The following is a 20,357-nucleotide window of genomic DNA, read 5'->3' on the forward strand; positions in this document are numbered from 1 at the left end:
TACCCGAGCACTCTGAACAGGGGGTTCGTAATTCTTATATGGCTCCGGTTTTCTAATTCTGTACGTATTTTATAGTTTTTTTCACTGAAAGTGGAAGAAATTTCAATTAGGTCTCTCATACCTCCTTTCATTTACACCGCAACAAGGAATGGAAAATGCCCATCAATTTTGACACACCCAGTAATTCAAAGTTACAGACTTCTTTTTAACTTCTTTCTTTCAGTAGTTGAATCTTAGAGCAATGAAATTCTATACATTTCTAGCTGCTCCAAACTGATGCCGTGCTCCATGTTGTGTGAGGATTAGCTACCACAGATTACACACAAAGGCAGCAGAGGTTGAGGTCACATAACAATAGGAAAAAATGCCAGTAGATTAAAGATACAATTGTATTCCACGAATCATAACCCACTGGCATAAGGAAACAGTAGACATATCTATTTCAGTTTCCATACTCCAAAATATCATGGAATTGATTAACTTTCAGACAATACATTTTTCCATTTTATTCAAGCTTAATTTGTTGTTTGTACAAAAAATACATTAAAATTCACTTACAATCAATTGTATACAATACATTTACAGGAATACATTGGTTGGCAAATAATTTACACAGCGAGATTGGGCATAAATAATTTACATAAATACAAAATAGTTTATATTATATTTGTGATTCTTTACAAAAATCTTGTTTGAATTTTAGACTTCATAGACAGCCAAGCTGCAGCGCTTCTTTCTGTAAGATCAAGATAATATTTGGATTAGCATAAAGGATAGAATATAACATGTTTACATGATAATCCAATGTGGTGTTTTCTTATTTATTTAAAGCACTTTAACGATTCATTTAATTATCATAATCCCCATCACCATTAATTATAAACAGGAAGTGCTTATACAATTATTGGGTATCTGAACTTTCATTTCTGTCTTTTGTTTTTGGTTTATTACACAGATACAGTTTATCTGAATTTTGACTGCAGTAAAAACTGCTGTTTCTTGCATGTAGTGCCTATAAAGGGAATGATTCATGATTTTGGAGTCGACTCTAATTTCAATTCCTCTTATTTAAACAGATTGTTTGCAATATGTTGATTCCAGAAATGGATTTTCTTTGATAAATAAATAGCACACACAAGTTTAAAAATGTTAGGAATGTTCAGAAACACAATTAAGATTAATGATGATTTATATTTGATTAACTTCATTAGCCCTTTCTAGTTAGACCACAACTGAAAAACTGGCCATGGTAATCTTACATTATTTTGTCAAGGTTTTTCTTATTTACCTGCAGTATTTTGAGCTGCACTCCTCATTGCTCCTGCAAGAGGATCCAAGGGGCCTGTAAGTGATCCATCTCCAGAGAGGAGTCATTCTCCTGGCTCTCTGAAGCACAGTTTCTACTGGCCCAAAAGCAGCACAGTCAGCCTATGTGAAGAGGCACAATCATATTATTCATAATGTCACTGCAACCATCCACTAGCTTAGACAGCGCAACATCCAGTGTGCCTCATAGCAGACGTAAATCAGTTGCTGTTAACTGTTTCCAATAACTTTTTCTCTTCTGTCTTTTTGAGCACCAGCTTACATATCTTCCCGCATGCTAGTTCAAACTTCAATATTGGTAACAGCCCAGCAATATATAAGCATGTTTTGGATTGTTCGAACAATAGCTGCCACAAACACAATCTGCTGAGTAGTCATTTCATACTCAGTAGCTCAGTAGGCATTAATAATATTTTAGTAGATATTTTTCCCATAAAGTAGCTGTAAAATATTACTTGTTATCAGTCAAAAGCTACTGTATCTCTTATCTTCTCATGTATGAGTATAGACAATCAGATGTATGTGCTACAGATAAGAAAAGAATAAGTTAGGATTACTATAAATATTATAGATTTCTGAGTGAGCTTCGTTGATCCATTATCTCCATAATAATGCAAAACAAAGCTACTGACACTCTATTTTACAAATTAAAACCTACTTCTGATTGCACTAAAATTTTGCATTGCTAAAATGCACCATGTATTGCTTTCCTGAGTAAACATAAGAACACAACATGCAGCCAGGCTTCAGCTGTTAATAATTCCTTTACTAGCTGTGACAAGTTGCAAGACGAGACATTCCCAGAATAACAAATCCTCTGACATTTCTGTCAGAAGGGCCTGCATCAGGTTTGGTGGATTCCGCATTGGGTACTTGTCATGTAAAATCTCTGGAAACAGAAGATATTTTGCCACTGTTGCACAGATTCTTAACTTTCTTTCAATATAATGCTGCAATAGAAAGTGTCTGTAAATATTTCACTACATAAATTCATGATCTCCTCCAATATTGTAATTTCATACTTACATACCTGAGTGTTAAAAAGAGTTGAAGCTATGCAAATAATTGCAAAGTATTTCATAAATTGAGCATTCATTTCCACAGAGTACTCTGTAATAGCTATGCACTTGGAAAAATACAACAGGGAAAACCTATCCTGCAATGCTTTGCACCCTATTTTATAGGCAGCTGCTTGGCATAGACACATTCGCAATTTAGATACAGGTGATTTTACTGGCTCATGAAGCAAAGATCAAATCCATAATGCTTGTAATCTATCAGAGGCAGAAGAGCAAAAAAATTAAAAGGACTCAAGTCTGGTCAGGGCAAGAGAAAACAATATTCATGCATTTCTTGATTCTACATTGCTTAAATAACATAGAAAGGTTTAGTGTTGTTAGACTGCTCTACAAATATGTCAGCAAAATGAACAACCCTAATCTACCATTCCTGATTATATGCATGATTGGAGATGCCGGTGTTGGACTGGGGTGTACAAAGTTAAAAATCACACAACACCAGGTTATAGTCCAACAGGTTTAATTGGAAGCACACCAGCTTTCAGAGCGATGCTCCTTCATCAGGTGATTGTGGAGTATATGCAAAACAAAATGATCTTTCCATGTCCTGAAAATGTGGACTAAAGTACTGAGAGCTTTAGAATTTCTTCATTATCCCTGATAATGACTGTTCTAATTGTTTAAAAACTCTATAATCTATAGTATTCAATCCTGATAAGTTTGCATTTTTCACTGGAGTCATTTTCATAGTCCTTCAAAGCATACCCACACCATATGTACATTTGTTAGTTTCTAGTTTCTACACAGCCAGAACCCTAGCACTTCAAGATAAATTGCAGAACTTCATAGGCAAAAAATCTTTAACATTGGGGAGAATATTTCAACACATATTTGGTTGATCACTACAGAACCATAGATGAAAAGTTATTTTATCCTTATATGTTGTTTTTTTTTCTCATGAGACTTTAATGCTTTTGAACACTATTAATGTTATACAATAATTTCTGGTAAGCATTCGATCAATACCTTCAAATGAAACCTCTACATTACTGTTGAAATAATCATGTACAAATATGACTAGTTTCAGCCCCTTTGCATATGATCCATATATTTTGAAGCATCAAGTTAATAAGTTATGCTTCATCAGCCTGATAATCTCACAGCAAACATCTACCCTTCATCAAATTTATTACACTAAGGAATCTATTCCAACAAAATAAAAACTTCAATAAAACAAAGCTTTCTTACCAAATAAAATTGCCCTAACCCAAAATATAATTTAAAACCTTGAGCTACCATGTCATGAATACTGAACATTAGAAGATGGTTATGCTTTGAATTATACCACTAACTCCAAATAAAGCAGGAAATTACAGTAAAAATCTCAGTTTAAAGACATGCCAGTGTGCCACAGGGGAGTACATCAAACAGAAACCTAATAACGTGGAATGGCATTTTCACATAAAAATGGGTGGCTGCAGTTTGAGTTGTAGTGAAACCGAGGAGCTACTGCTATGCTAAAGTAACATGTAAGTCTTTATTCTAATGACCAATGTTCTTTAGTCATTTGTCAAAAATGATCAAACCCTATTAGGATTGTAACAAGTGTTGAATTTAATTCTAATACACGATTCTAATCATAATGGTGAATGTTACCTAAATTTCAAATTTGATCCAACCCCAAACCTAAATATTGCATTAAATTAATTTTATCCAAAAGTAATCACAAACTCAAAACCTTAATGAAGAAAACTACTTGTTACATACTCATGCAATTGCTAGCTGTGTGATTTACAGACTTCTTTGAGTTGATTCATCTCACCAACCACACTTTGGCTTCAGCTCTATGAGCCTGTTTAGGAATTGATAATTGAATAAATATATCTGATTGCATGTGTTATGCAAACCATGATCATTTTAAAAAAGTGATATTCTCAACCCTTGTGAGTTAAATAATTTTTAAAATATGCTCAGATTTTCAGAATTGGCACAATATTTAACGAAATGCATTGAATTTCAAAACAAGTTAATGCTATCATCTAATGCGAGCATCACTGGCAAGGCCATTTGTTGTTTATCCTTAGTTGCCCTGCAGACTTGCTGATGATGGTGATCCAATACATAGAACATAGAAAAATACAGCGCAGTACAGGCCCTTTGGCCCTCGATGTTGCGCCGATCCAAGCCCACCTAACCTACACTAGCCCACTATCCTCCATATGCCTATCCAATGCCCGTTTAAATGCCCATAAAGAGGGAGAGTCCACCACTGCTACTGGCAGGGCGTTCCATGAACTCACGACTCGCTGAGTAAAGAATCTACCCCTAACATCTGTCCTATACCTACCACCCCTTAATTTAAAGCTATGTCCTCTCGTAATAGCTGACTCCATACGTGGAAAAAGGTTCTCATGGTCAACCCTATCTAAACCCTAATCATCTTGTACACCTCTATCAAGTCACTCCTAAACCTTCTTTTCTCCAATGAAAACAGCCCCAAGTGCCTCAGCCTTTCCTCATACGATCTTCCTACCATACCAGGCAACATCCTGGTAAACCTCCTCTGCACCCGCTCCAGTGCATCCACATCCTTCCTTTAGTATGGCAACCAAAACTGCACACAATACTCCAGATGCGGCCGCACCAGAGTCTTATACGTGGAGCTGTTGCAGTCCATGTGTGTTGGAATGGTGGTTTCATGATTTTAACCCTGTGACAGTGAAGAAATGGGGATATCATTCCACATCAAGATGGTGTACAGTCTGTGGGGGGGGGGGGGGGGGGTGTCTCTTGCAGGTGGTGGCATTTCCATGTGTCTGTTCCCTTTGTTCCTTTAGGTGACAGATGTCAAGATTTGGAAGGTTTGGAAGGTGCTGTTAAAGGATGAATTGGTGCAATGCATCTTGCAAATAATTTACAATATTACTTCTGTGTGTTCATGGGAGACAGAGTGAAAGTTCAAATGGTGAATGGGTGCCAACTAAATGCGCAATTTCATTCTGGATGGTGCACAGGAGCATAGTAACAGGAATAAGCCATTTGACCCCTTAAGCCTGTTCTGACATTCTAGATCAGGTTGTTTATCTACCTTAATGCAATTTCCCACATTAACCCATATTCTTTGATGTCATTAGTATCTAGAAATTTATTGATCTCTGTCTTGAGCATATACAATCACTGAACTTAAATATCCAAAGATTCATTATCCTTGCCACAGAATTTCCAACCTTAAATCCCTCTTTGTAGCTACATTATTTTGATGGCTCATCCATTTAAGTTGGCCACAGGATGTTCATTGTGCAAGATTCAGAAACCATAATGCTGTTAAACATCAAGGGGAAATGGTTAGATTCTTTCTTGTTAAAGATGTTCATGTCAGGAACTTATGAATATGAATGTAATTTGACACTTATGGTTCAAGTTTCAATTTTGTTTATGGTTTGTTGCATCATACTTGGTCTGAAAGGACCTGGTGAGTTGCAAATGGTACTGAACACTATGCAATCATTGGTGAACATTCCAATTTCTGACCAAGCTGGATGGAAGATCACACATGAAGGAACTGAGGATGATTGGGCATATGAAATTACCACAAGAAACAAATGCTGCAATGTCCTGGGTCAGAGATAATTGGTCTCCAAAAGTCACAACTATCTTTCTTTGACCTAAGTCTGACAAAAATCTGTAAAAATCTGAATTTTCAGAAACTTCAATTTTGCTTGGGGTCTTTTATGCCACATTTGGTCAAATACTGGGTTAAAATCCTGTGGAACTGATACACAAAATATTAAAAGTACTGCTGCTGACCATTTAGAAAGGCCTTATTAACCCCAAATCACTGGTGTTAATTTCTAGCAGCATTAAATTGAAAAGAGGGGTCATATTAAACCTAAAGTTGGTATTAGCAAAAACATTAGCAAATTTGCTGATGATACTAAGCTGGGTGGCAGGGTGAAATGTGATGAGGATGTTAGGAGATTATAGGGTGACCTGGACAAGTTAGGTGAGTGGTCAGATGCAGTTTAATGTGGATAAATGTATGGTTATTCACTTTGGTGGCAAGAACAGGAAGGCAGATTACTACCTAAATGGAATCAATTTAGGTAAATGGGCAGTACAGAGAGATCTGGGTGTTCTTGTACACCAGTCATGAAGGTAAGCATGCAGGTACAGCAGGTAGTGAAGAAGGCTAATAGCATGCTGGCCTTCATAACAAGATTGAGTATAGAAGCAAAGACGTTCTTCTGCAGCTGTACAGGGCCCTGGTGAGACCACACCTGGAGTACTGTGTGCAGTTCTGGTCTCCAAATTTGAGAAAAGACATTCTGGCTATTGAGGGAGTGCAGCCTGGGTTCACGAGGTCAATTCCTGGAATGGTGGGATTACCTTACACTGAAAGACTGGAGCAACTGGGCTTGTATACCCTTGAGTTTAGAAGACTGAGAGGGGATCTAATTGAGACATATGAGATTATGAAAGGTTTGGACACTCTGGCGGCAGGAAACATGTTTCCGCTGATGGGTGAGTGCCGAACCAGAGGACACAGCTTAAAAATAAGAATGGCCTACTCCTGTATCTATTGTCTATTGTCTAAAGAGATATGGTGAGACCACCCACAGAGTGGTTATTGTTTAGAATGTGTAACTCTCTACCACATGAACGAAGTGAGATAAATAAATGTACTTAAGAGAAATCTATGTGATAGCAATGGCAGAGGTGAAGTTGAAAATTCTGCAGTGGATAACTCACTTCTTGACTCCACACATTCTGTTCTTCACCTTGTGCTGGAATACCTCCCACTTGTTTCAACAATGAGTGTGATTTAACAATACTTCAGATTCTCAACACCATCAAGGACAAAGCAGCCCAGGTGATTGGCACCCATCCACCATCTTCAATAGTCACTGTGTCCACAATCAGTGCATAGTGACAGCATGTTTATATAAAACAAGATGCACTGACTCAATCTCCTTTGGCAATATCCTCCAGCCCCATGACATCTACCACAGAGTCAGAGAGTCATACAGTATAGAAAAGACCCCCTACACCACGTCAAGCCTTTACCACCAAATATTTACTACTACTTACGCTACTCCCATTTTCCCACTCTAGCCTATAAGCTTGAATGATATGATGCTTTAGGTGCTTACCCAAATAATTTTTTAAAGGCTATCAGAAAGTCCATCTTTCTGATTTCTGTATGAGTCCTCCTTCTCCAGAATAAAGACAGACGTAAAATATTTATTTAACACTCTACCAAGGTCCTCTATCTTCATGTATAGATCAGCCCCATGTCCCTTATTGACCCTATTCTTTCTGGGGTTATTCCCTTCCCCTTGATAGACTTGTAGGATATTTTGGGATTCTCCCTAATCTTGCCTACCAGTGTTTTCTCATGCCATTTCTTTACTCTACTAATTGCTTTCTTGAGTCTGTCCTGCACTTTCTGTACTCTTCCACGGCCTCTATTGTTTTTGCTACCTTTGTACCTGTTATATCCCTCTCTTTTCATTTTTATTCAGTCCTGAATATTCCTAGAGGTCCATGGTTCTCTGGGTTTCTTGCTCCTACATTTCACCCTAAAAGGAACATGTTGGGCCTGTGGCTCCCCCCCCCCCCCCCCTGCCACCACAGTACATTTTTGAATGCCTCCAACTGTTCTGCTGTAGATTTACCCCCGAGTAGCTATTCTCAGCCTATTTTGGCTAGCCCCTACATTATTTTAATAAAATATTCCTTACCCCAATCCAAACCCTTTTTTTGCAGACCATCTTTCTCTTTTATCATAACAAACGTAAAACGTACAGTGTTGTGGCTGCTGTCAGTAAAATACTCCTCCACTGTCATCTCGGACATTTATCCAGCTTCATTCTTCAAAACTAAGTCCAGCCCTGTGCTGATCTTTGTAAGATTATTTACGCGTTATCATGAAAAGCTCTCCTGAACATATTTCAAGGAATTTGCCCCTCTAAAACCTTCATTCTATGATTATCCCAATTCATATTATGGTGGTTAAAATCCCCTATCATTATTTTTGAAACTTTATTGCTGGAACAGCACAGCAGGTCAGGCAGCATCCAGGGAACAGGAGATTCGACGTTTCGGGCACAGGCCCTTCTTCAGGAATGAGCAGAGAGTGTTCAGCAGGAGAAGATAAAAGGTAGGGAGGAGGGACTTGGAGGAGGGGAGTTGGAAATGTGATAGGTGGAAAGAGGTCAAGGTGAGGGTGATAGGTCGGAGTAGGGTGGAGGCGGAGAGGTCAAGAAGAAGACTGCAGGTCAGGAAGGCGGTGCCGGGCTGGAAGGACCGCCCCGCCCCCACGCCGCGTTCCGTCACCGCGCCTAACTCCGCCCCCCGGCCGAGTTCCGTCACCGCGACTAACCCCGCCCCCCCGCCGGTCTCTATCACCATGTCCAACTCCGCCCCCAAGCCGACCTCTGTCCCCGCCCCCAGGCCTAACCCCGCCCCCACATCCAGCTCCAGCCCCACACCAGGTCCTAGCTCCCAGCCCTGCCGTGTGTTCACCATCCCTCCAGACTTGCCCCTCTCTGAGGATGAAAGATCAGTCCTCAGCAGAGGTCTCACCTTCGTTCCCACACGTTCTCGGGTCAATGAATTCAATACACGGAGTGACACCGAACAATTCTTCCGCCGCCTTCGCCTCCGTGCCTTCTTCTTCAATCAAGACTCTCGCCCACCCTCTGACGACCCCTTCTCCCACCTCCAACACACCCCGTCCACCTGGACACCCCGTGCTGGCCTCCTACCTGCCCTCGACCTCTTCATAGCAAACTGCCGCCGCGATATTAACCGCTACCTGAACTCCCACACTCCCCCCACCCACTCCAACCTCTCACCCTCGGAACGCGCAGCCCTCCACTCCCTCCGTTCCAACCCCAACCTCACCATCAAACCAGCTGACAAGGGAGGCGCAGTAGTAGTTTGGCGCACTGACCTTTACACCGCTGAGGCCAAACGCCAGCTCGCAGATACCTCCTCCTACCGTCCCCTTGACCATGACCCCACCCCCCACCACCAAACCATCATCTCCCAGACCGTCCATAACCTCATCACCTCAGGGGACCTCCCATCCACCGCCTCCAACCTCATAGTCCCACAACCCCGAACCGCCCGTTTCTACCTCCTGCCCAAAATCCACAAACCTGACTGCCCCGGACGACCCATCGTCTCAGCCTGCTCCTGCCCAACCGAACTCATCTCGGCATACCTCGACACGGTCCTGTCCCCATTAGTCCAAGAACTCCCCACCTACGTTCGTGACACCACCCACGCCCTCCACCTCCTCCAGGATTTCCGCTTCCCCGGTCCCCAACGCCTCATCTTCACCATGGACATCCAGTCCCTGTACACCTCCATCCCCCATCACGAAGGACTCAAAGCACTCCGCTTCTTCCTTTCCCGCCGTACCACCCAGTACCCTTCCACCGACACCCTCCTTCGACTGACCGAACTGGTCCTCACCCTGAACAACTTTTCTTTCCAATCCTCCCACTTTCTCCAAACAAAAGGAGTAGCCATGGGCACCCGCATGGGCCCCAGCTATGCCTGCCTCTTCGTAGGGTATGTGGAACAATCCATCTTCCGCAACTACACTGGCCCCACCCCCCATCTTTTTCTTCGCTACATTGATGACTGTATCGGCGCTACCTCGTGCTCCCACGAGGAGGTTGAACAGTTTATCCACTACACCAACACCTTCCACCCCGACCTCAAATTCACCTGGACAGTCTCGGACTCCTCCCTCCCCTTCCTAGACCTTTCTGTTTCTATCTCAGGCGACCGAATCAACACGGACATCTACTACAAACCTACCGACTCCCACAGCTACCTGGACTACACCTCCTCCCATCCTGCCCCCTGTAAAAACGCCATCCCATTCTCCCAATTCCTTCGTCTCCGCCGCATCTGCTCCCAGGAGGACCAGTTCAAAATACGTACAACACAGATGGCCTCCTTCTTCAAGGACCGCATTTTTCCCCCCCGACGTGGTCGACGGTGCCCTCCACCGCATCTCCTCCACTTCCCGCTCCTCCGCCCTTGAGCCCCGCCCCTCCAACCGCCACCAGGACAGAACCCCACTGGTCCTCACCTACCACCCCACCAATCTCCAAGTACAGCGCATCATCCGCCGTCACTTCCGCCACCTCCAAACAGACCCCAGCACCAAGGATATATTTCCCTCCCCTCCCCTATCAGCTTTCCGTAGAGACCACTCCCTCCGCGACTCCCTTGTCAGATCCACACCCCCCACCGACCCAACCACCACTCCCGGCACCTTCCCTTGCAACCGCAGGAGGTGCAACACTTGCGCCCACACCTCCCCCCTCACTTCTCTCCAAGGCCCCAAGGGAAACTTCCATATCCGCCACAGATTCACCTGCACCTCCACCCACATCATCTACTGCATCCGCTGCAGCCGGTGTGGCCTCCTCTATATTGGGGAGACAGGCCGCCTACTTGCGGAGCGATTCAGGGAGCACCTCTGGGCCACCCGGACGAACCAACCCAACCAACCTGTGGCACAGCATTTCAACTCCCCCTCCCACTCCACCGAGGATATGCAGGTCATTGGACTCATCCACCGCCAAACCACAACAACCCGACGGTCGGAGGAGGAGCGTCTTATCTTCCGACTGGGAACCCTCCAACCGCAGGGGATGAACTTGGACTTCACCAGTTTCTTCATCCCCCCTCCCCCCACCTTGTCTCAGCCGGATCCTTCCAGCCCGGCACCGCCTTCCTGACCTGCAGTCTTCTTCTTGACCTCTCCGCCTCCACCCTACTCCGACCTATCACCCTCACCTTGACCTCTTTCCACCTATCACATTTCCAACTCCCCTCCTCCAAGTCCCTCCTCCCTACCTTTTATCTTCTCCTGCTGAACACTCTCTGCTCATTCCTGAAGAAGGGCCTGTGCCCGAAACGTCGAATCTCCTGTTCCCTGGATGCTGCCTGACCTGCTGTGCTGTTCCAGCAATAAAGTTTCAACTTTGATCTCCAGCATCTGCAGACCTCACTTTCTCCTATCATTATTTTCCCTACCTTGCTGTTTGTCACCTAGATCAATGATTTGGATGAGAATGTACAAGGCATGAGGAAGGTTATCAGAAATTGCAGCAGGACCTTGATCAGCTGGGGAAGTGGGCCGAGGAATAGCAAATGGAATTTAGTATAGGTGAGTGTGAGGTCTTGCATTTTAGAAATTCAAATCAAGGTAGGGGTTTCAAAGTGAATGGTTGACCCGTGAGGAATTTAGTGGAACATAGGGATCTTGGAGTTCAGGAGCATGGTTTTTTGAATGGGGATTCACAGGGAGACAGGGCAGTGAAAAAGGTTTTTGACATACTTTGTCTTCATCAGTCAGGGCATTGAGTACAGAAGTTGGGAAATTATATTGAAGTTGTTCAGGACGTTGGTGAGGCCACACTTGGAGTATTGTGTTCAGTTTTGGTCACCTTGCTACTGGAGGGATGTCATTAAACTGGAAAGAGTGCCAAAGAAATTTACAAGGGTGTTGCCAAGACTCAAGGTTCTGTGTTATAGGGAGAGGTTGGACAAGCTAGGACATTTTTCTTTAGAGCGTAGGAGACTGAGGGGGGAATGTTAAAGAACTGTACAAGATCATGAAAAGCATGCATAAGATGAATGCACTCAGTCTTTTTCGTAGGGTTGGGGAATCAAGGACTAGAAAGCCTCAATTTAAGGTTAGAGGGGAAAGAATAAAAGGGAACCTAAAGGGCAATGTTTTTACACAGAGGGTAGTACACATATGGATGGAGCTGTTAGCAGAAGTGGTTGAGGTGGGTACATTAACAATACTTAAAAGACACTTGGACAAATACATGAATAGGAAAGGTTTAGATGAATATGGTTCTGGATTAGCGGTGCTGGAAGAGCACAGCAGTTCAGGCAGCATCCAAGGAGCAGTGAAATCGACGTTTCGGGCAAAAGCCCAGCATCTGCAGTCATTGTTTTTACCTTAGATTGATATGGGCCAAGTGCAGGGAAGTGGGGTTAGCGTGAGTGGACATTTTGGTTGGCCAAAGGACCTGTCTCCATACTGTAGTGAATTATCTGTATATCTGCTTCTCGGTTGCCCACTGACAGGTTGGTTGCCTGTAGAACACTCCTGGAAGGACAATGGCAGCAAGTGCCTTGGGAGTACTACCAGCTGCAAGTTCCCCTCGAAGCCATTACACCATCCTGACTTTCTTAATTGTCATTAGGGCAAAATGCTGAAACTCCCTCTAAACAGCACAACAGCAGTTCGAGAATGCAGCTCACCAACATTCTCTAGGGTAATTAGAGATGAGAAACAAATACCATGTTTACTAGCAAGGCTCAAGTCACATGAAAAAAAGATGAATGCATGGTGAAGAAAGAAATAGAATGTTTTACTTGTAGGTTTAGATGAAGAGTTGGGGGAGGAGGCTTATGTGAAGTGCAAACCCCTGCAGGGACCAGTTGGACCAAGTGGGCTGCTCCTTTACTGTATGTTCTATGTTTTCCCACTACAAACCTCCACAGTCACACAGAATTTTGTAAATATGTTTCTGTGGCAGCTATTAAAAGGCATGACTATTGGTCATATTGCTTGGACGTGTCTAGCCTCCTTATCAAATTTGGCATTTACCCTGTCACCAGGATCAGATGAGAAACAGCCCTCACCGTCTTGTTGGAGCTCCAACGTGTAGCACAATACCACACGCTCCATGTTGCCACATGCTAATAACAACATTTGTATGAGTCATGGACTTTAATATCTTCCACTACCTTTGCCCGATCATCTATTAATTTATGTTTATCACACTAAATCTTATTCAGAGACATCACTTTAGGACTTTTGTCCTCTGATAGCCACTGGAAAGAACTTTGATTGTTAACACTATATTGTGCTGATTGGCTTAATGTTCTATTCTTTTACTTTGTCTTTTCATTCATTAATGTATTGCAACTTTTGCTTCAGTCTTCCTGTTATTGCATCATCAGTTTCATTTTCTATTAATTCACCACTTTGTTGAATTATTTTCCTTGCATTAGATTCCCCTTCCCTATGTCAAACTCCAACCAAGATAAACACATAGACTGCTTGCTGATTTGTCATTCCCAGTGATACAGCTAGTCGGATGAGATGTGCAAACTCCATTCCCGATGTGGAAGAGCTGAGTCAGTATTTTTAACCTCTCAAAACCATTGAAACGGGTAGTTGGAAATTTTAATCCATTCAAATCCAACCAGTGGCTATTATGATCTAACTAATGTTGCCATGCTTCATCCATTCAAATTCTTGGTTTTAACAAACTCCTTATTTTTCTTCTAAACATTGCAAGATAATAATGGGCAAGTTGGCCTCTTCTGGAACTGTGGTAGGGACCCTACCTATGAGTCAGGAGGCATGGATTCAAGTTCCAATTGTTCCAGAAGTGTGTAATAACATTCTCTGAACAAGTTGATTAGAAAACATTTAAAAATCTGCAATTGCTTATAATCTGTCAATGAGAAAAAAAAAGGTAAGTTCTTTGTTTTATACACTCCTGGGATATGGGCATCACTGGCTGGCCAGGATTTATGCCTGTCCCTAGTTGCCATTGAGAAAGTAGTGGTGAGCTGCCTTCTTGAACCACTACAATCCATGTTTCTGTGTGAGAAAATACTTAGCTTCTTCCTACAATGGTAGAACTGAGATTAACCCATTTGCAAATTTGGACCTCCCTAATCTGAAAGCTCAATTATGCCTCACCATTTGGTTCATTAATTCAGAGCTTCCCAAAGTAGGTTTTGGGAGCTGAAATTTCGGTTTTGCAAGTTCCATGGTAGCAATTGTCAAACACCCATCCCTTTCTCCCATAGGTCTTTGCCTCTCCCTGTGACAATTTACAAGCCTCAATGGTATGAAAATGTTTGGAAAGCATTGATTTACCTGGCAAGTCACTTTAAAGATGTATTATGAATTACACCATTAACAAGTTCTGCTTAGAACACATGCTTATGCTTTAAAGTTCAAATGTTCTGGATTACCTCTTGAACCTAATTTGCACAAGCAACCCAACAAAAACATGTTTTGCAGAACTGATCAATAAGAATACACGTGAACTCAAATTCTTAAATTGCACATTAAAATAAAATTACAGACCAGAATTTCTAAGCGATGCAAAGCATCTCAGCTATTTAAAATGAACAACTATCTAATAGTTAGATATCACATTCTGAATCAAATTCAACTAGTTATTTCGGATATGAAACATGTGAATGGATGTGGAAAGGGTGTAGAGTATTTCAGTTCTGAAACAGTAGCATTATACAATCCTCATACTCCAAGCCAGCAAAATTAGGATTAGATTTCCAGCAATCAAAAAGAAATAAATTTGCTTTTCTTCCCACTCACAGAAAGTCCAATTTTACCTACATTGAAGCAGATTTTTTTGTTTTAAACCTACATGTGATCCTAGTGAACTGAAGTGAGAGGACAGGCAATCTGTTAGCGTATCAGTCACTACATGGAATTCAAAGCATAAATATGAGCAGACCAGGTGGCTAAGAGTTGAATGATAATAACACGAGTAAAACAAATATGGTGGAGAAATTAATGGGCCTGAAGATTAATGAATCCCCAGGACCTATTGGTCTATATCTCAAGGTGTTGAAAGGAATGGTGATAGTCAATCGATTAGTGATTATCTTCAACAATTCTACAGATTTTGGATAATCGAGAAGATTGGAAGATAGCAAATTTCACACTACTATTAAAGGTAGTGAGAGAGAAAACAGGAACTACAGACCTATTAGCCTTACATCATTGGAGGGAAAATTCTGGAATTTATTATAAAGGATTGGATTAGTAAACACCTGGTTAATAATGATCTAATGGGCAAAGTCAGAATATTTACAAATGGGAAGTTGTGTTTGAGAAACTTAAGAGTCATAGAGATGTACAGCACAGAACAAACCTTTGGTCTAACTTGTCCATACCGACCAGATATCCCAACTTAATCTAGTCTCATTTGCCAGCATTTGGCCCATATCCCTCTAAACCCTTCCTATTCATATACCCATCCAGATGCCTTTTAAATGTCATAATTGTACTAGCCTCCACAAACTCGTCTGGCAGCTCATTCCATCCACAGACCACCCTCTGCATGGGAAAGGTGCCCCTTAGATCCCTTGTAAATCTTTCCTCTCTCATCTTAAACCTATGCCCTCTGGTTTTGGACTACCCCCTAACCTGGGGAAAAGACCCTATCCAAGCCCGTCATGATTTTATAAACCTCTATAATTTCAACCCTCTGCCTTCGAGACCACAGGGAAAATAACACTAGCCTATTCAGCCTCTCCCTATATCTCAAATACTCCAACCCTGGCAACATCCTTGTAAATCTTTTCTGCATGCTTTCAACTTTCCCTATATTGTGGAGACCAAAATTGAATACAGTTTTTCAAAAGTGGCCTATCAATGTCCTGTACAGTCGCAACATAACCTCCTGACTCTTATATTTGATGCACTTACCAATTTGATCCACTTGCCTTCTTTACTAACCTGTCTACTTGTGACTCCACTTTCAAATATGTATGAACTTGCACCCCAAGGTCTCTTTGATTGGCAACTCTCCCTAGGTCCTTACCATCAAGCGTATAAGTCCTGCCCTGATTTGCCTTAGCAAAATGCAGTACCTCACATTTATCTAAACTAAATTCCATCAGTCACATCTTGGCCCATTGGCTCAGCTGATTAAGGTCCCATTGTACTCTGATCTAACCCTCTTCGCTGTCCACTACACCACCAATTTTGGTGTCAATTGCAAACTTACTAACCATACGTCCTTTATTTAATCCAAATCATTTATATAAATTACAAAAAGCAGTGGACCCAGCACCATTCCTTGTGGCACACTGCCAGTCATAGGCCTCCAGTCTGAGAAGAAACCCTCCACCACCACTACTCTCTGTCTCCTACCTTTCAGCTAATTTGTATCCAAATGACTAGCTGTCCCTGTATTCAAGTGATCTACCATTGCTAACCAATCTATCATGCAGGACTTTGTCAAAAGCCTTGCTGGAGTCCATATAGACAACATCCAGTGCTCTGCCTTCATCAATCTTATTCATCACTTCTTCAAAAAACTCAGTCAAGTTAGTGAGATGTGATATCCCATGCAAAAAGCCATGTCGACTATCCCTAATCAATTCTTGCCTTTCCAAATACACATAGATCCAATCCCTGATAATCCCCTTCAACAACTTATCCACCACTGACATCAGGCTCAACGGTGTTTAGTTCTCTGTTTTTTTCTTACCATCTTTCTTAAATAATGGTACCACATTAGCTAAGGTCCAGTCTTCCAGCACCTCATGTGTGCCTATCAATGATAGAACTATCTCAGTAAGGGGTCAGCAATAGCTTCCCACAAACCTCTGGAGTATTTGATCAGGTCCCAGAGGTTTAACCAGCTTTATGCCTGTTAAGACATCCAACATCTCCTCCTCTCTAATATGCTCACTTTTCAAGATATCACTATAGTCAGAGGGAAATTGAGAAATAAACTTGTAAGGAGATCTCAGCTATCTGTAAGAATAATAGGGCAGTTATGGAAGGGGATTTTAACTTTCCAAACATCGACTGGGACTGCCATAGTGTTAAAGGTTTAGATGGAGAGGAATTAGTTAAGTGTGTACAAGACAATTTTCAGATTCAGTATGTGGATGTACCTACTAGAGAAGGTGCAAAACTTGACCTACTCTTGGGAAATAAGGCAGGGCAGGTGACTGAGGTGTCAGTGGGGGAGGGGATTTTAACTTTCCAAACATCGACTGGGACTGCCATAGTGTTAAAGGTTTAGATGGTGAGGAATTTCTTAAGTGTGTACAAGACAATTTTCTGATTCAGTATGTGGATGTACCTACTAGAGAAGGTGCAAAGCTTGACCTACTCTTGGGAAATAAGGCAGGGCAGGTAACTGAGGTGTCAGTGGGGGAGCACTTTGGGACCAGCGACCATAATTCTATTTGTTTTAAAATAGTGATGGAAAAGGATAGGCCAGATCTAAAAGTTGAAGTTCTAAATTGGAGAAAGGTCAATTTTGATGGTATTAGGCACGAACTTTTGAAAGCTGATTGGAAGCAGATGTTTGCAGGTAAAGTGACGGCTGGAAAATGGGAAGCCTTCAGAAATGAGATATCAAGAATCTAGAGAAAGTATATTCCTGTCAGGGTGAAAGGGAAGGCTGGTAGGTATAGGGAATGCTGGATGACTAAAGAAATTGAGGGTTTAGTTAAGAAAAACAAGGAAGCATATGTCAGGTATAGACAGGATAGATCGAGTGAATCCTTAGAAAAGTATAAAGAAAGTAGGAGTATACTTAAGAGGGAAATCAGGAGGGCAAAATGAGGACATGAGATAGCTTTGGCAAATAGAATTAAGGAGAATCCAAAGGGTTTTTACAAATACATTAAGGACAAAAGGGTAACTAGGGAGAGAATGGGGCCCCTCAAAGATCAGCAAGGCGGCCTTGGAGCCACAGAAAATGGGGGAGACACTAAGTGAGTATTTTGCGTCAGTATTTACTGTGCAAAAAGGAAATGGAAGATATAGACTGTAAGGAAATAGATGGTAACAGCTTACAAAATATACAGATTACAAAGGAGGAAGTGCTGGATGTCTTGAAACGGTTAAAAGTGGATAAATCCCCAGGACCTGATCAGGTGTACCCAAGAACTCTGTGGGAAGCGAGAGAAGTGATTGCTGGGCCTCTTGCTGAGATATTTGTATCATTGATCGTCACAGGTGAGGTGCCGGAAGGCTGGAGGTTGGCAAACGTGGAGCCACTGTTTAAGAAGGGCGGTATAGACAAGCCAGGGAACTATAGACCAGTGAGCCTGACCTCAGTGGTGGGCAAGTTGTTGGAGAAAATACTGAGGGATAGGATGTACATGTATTTGGAAAGGCAAGGACTGATTAGGGATAGTCAACATGGCTTTGTGATTGGGAAATCATGTCTCACAAACTTGATTGAGTTTTTTGAATAAGTAACAAAGAGGATTGATGAGGGCAGAGCAGTAGATGTGATCTATATGGACTTCAGTAAGGTATTTGACAAGGTTCTCCATGGGAGACTGATAAACAAGGTTAGATCTCATGGAATACAGGGAGAACTAGCCATTTGGATACAGAACTGGCTCAAAGGTTGGAGACAGAAGGTGGTGGTGGAGGGTTGTTTTTCAGACTGGAGGCCTGTGACCAGTGGAGTGCCACAAGGATCAGTGCTGGGCCCTCTACTTTTTGTCATTTACGTAAATGATTTGGATGCGAGTATAAGAGGTACAGTTAGTAACTCTGCAGATGACACCAAACTTGGAGGTGTAGTGGACAACAAAGAGGGTTACCTCAGGATCTGGACCAGATGGGCCAATGGGCTGAGAAGTGGCAGATGGAGTTTAATTCAGATAAATGCGAGGTGTTGCATTTTGGGAAAGCAAATCTTAGCAGGACTTATACACTTCATGGTAAGGTCCTAGGGAGTGTTGCTGAACAAAGAGACCTTGGAGTGCAGGTTCATAGCTCCTTGAAAATGGAGTCGCAGGTTGATAGGAGGGTGAAGAAGGCATTTGGTATGCTTTCCTTTATTGGTCAGAGTATTGAGTACAGGAGTTGGGAGGTCATGTTGCAGCTGTACAGGACATTGGTTGGCATATTACGTGCAATTCTGGTCTCCTTCCTATCGGAAAGATGTTGTGAAACTTGAAAGGGTTCAGAAAAGATTTACACGGATGTTGCCAGGGTTGGAGGATCTGAGCTACAGGGAGAGGCTGAACAGGCTGGGGCTGTTTTCCCTGGAGCGTCGGAGGCTGAGAGGTGACTTTATAGAGGTTTACAAAATTATGAGGGGCATGGATAGGAAAAATAGACAAAGTCTTTTCCCTGGGGTTGGGGAGTCCAGAACTAGAGGGCATAAGTTTAGGGTGAGAGGGGAAAGATATAAAAGTGGCCTAAGGGGCAACTTTTTCATGCAGAGGGTGGTACGTGTATGGAATGAGCTGCTGGAGGATGTGGTGGAGGCTGGTAGAGGTAGTTAGGTTGCAATGAGACAAAACAAATTCAAATTCAGCCAATCAGTTGATATTATGCCCCAAGATACCAAAATCCCAATCGAGTTAGAATTTAGTATTTTGATATTAAAACCAATTAAATGATCCAATGTTTTGGGGTATAAAACCGGATTTTTGAATACTTAGAGGGGGAACTGCCACAAAGACTGCTAGCTCATGTGCTCTCTGAGAGGTACCTCTCTGGGGAAGGAACATCAAAACCGACCTGGAGAGAAGCTACAGAGGAAAATCTACACAGGAAACTTGGCAAAGCTGACTGGTTTTGAAACAGGATTTTTTTTTAAAATCAGACTAGTATTGTAGAGTAGGATGTAAAAGATAGGTTTAAGAGAAAGGAAATAGATGTTAGTTTTAATATTCTCTGTTGGACATAAAGAACAAAGTTGTTAATTTTTACTTTAAATAGTGACCTCTGGGATAGCTTTGTGCCTCTTGAAATTTAATGGATTACAGCACGTGGTGAATCTTTTCTGAGTTGCTGGTTTAAATTAGCAGATGGGTTTACCCCCTGTCATAGCACTATTAATTTCTCCAAATTGTCTAATCTCATATCTTTCTCCACAGTAAATACTGATTGTTTAGTATCTCATCTATCTCTGCAGTTCCCCACATAAGCAGCTTTTTTGATCATTAAGGACTCCATTCTCTCTAGTTACCCTTATATCCTCGATGTATTTGTAGAGACCCTTTAGATTCTCCTTCACCCTATTTGCCAAAGCTATCTCATGCCTCCTTTTTGCCCTCCTGATTATCCTCTTGAACATACTCCTACTGCCCTTATACTGTTCTAGGGATTCACTCGGTCCTAGCCGTCTATACCTGAATGCTTTTTTCTTGACCAGAGCCTTAGTTTCTCATCATTTTGGCAGAAAGAATAAAATTATCTAAACA

General features: G+C 42.1%; 1 protein-coding gene across 1 annotated transcript; it reads right to left on the minus strand.

The window, feature by feature from the left end:
• Positions 1-482: 482 nt before the first annotated feature.
• Positions 483-3,292, minus strand: LOC148147502 (liver-expressed antimicrobial peptide 2-like). Its single transcript, XM_087995041.1, has 3 exons — positions 2,357-3,292; positions 1,289-1,428; positions 483-736 (listed from the first exon to the last, which is right to left on the minus strand). Exons 1-3 carry the CDS (start codon positions 2,531-2,533, stop codon positions 700-702), a joined length of 354 nt encoding a protein of 117 aa, XP_087851167.1. The 5' UTR covers positions 2,534-3,292; the 3' UTR covers positions 483-699.
• Between the last annotated feature and the right edge of the window lie 17,065 nt (positions 3,293-20,357).

The sequence above is a fragment of the Chiloscyllium plagiosum genome, unplaced genomic scaffold (assembly GCF_037043375.1).
Source record: "Chiloscyllium plagiosum isolate Xiang-an unplaced genomic scaffold, Cpla_swu_hap1 HiC_scaffold_16, whole genome shotgun sequence".
NCBI lineage: Eukaryota > Metazoa > Chordata > Chondrichthyes > Orectolobiformes > Hemiscylliidae > Chiloscyllium > Chiloscyllium plagiosum.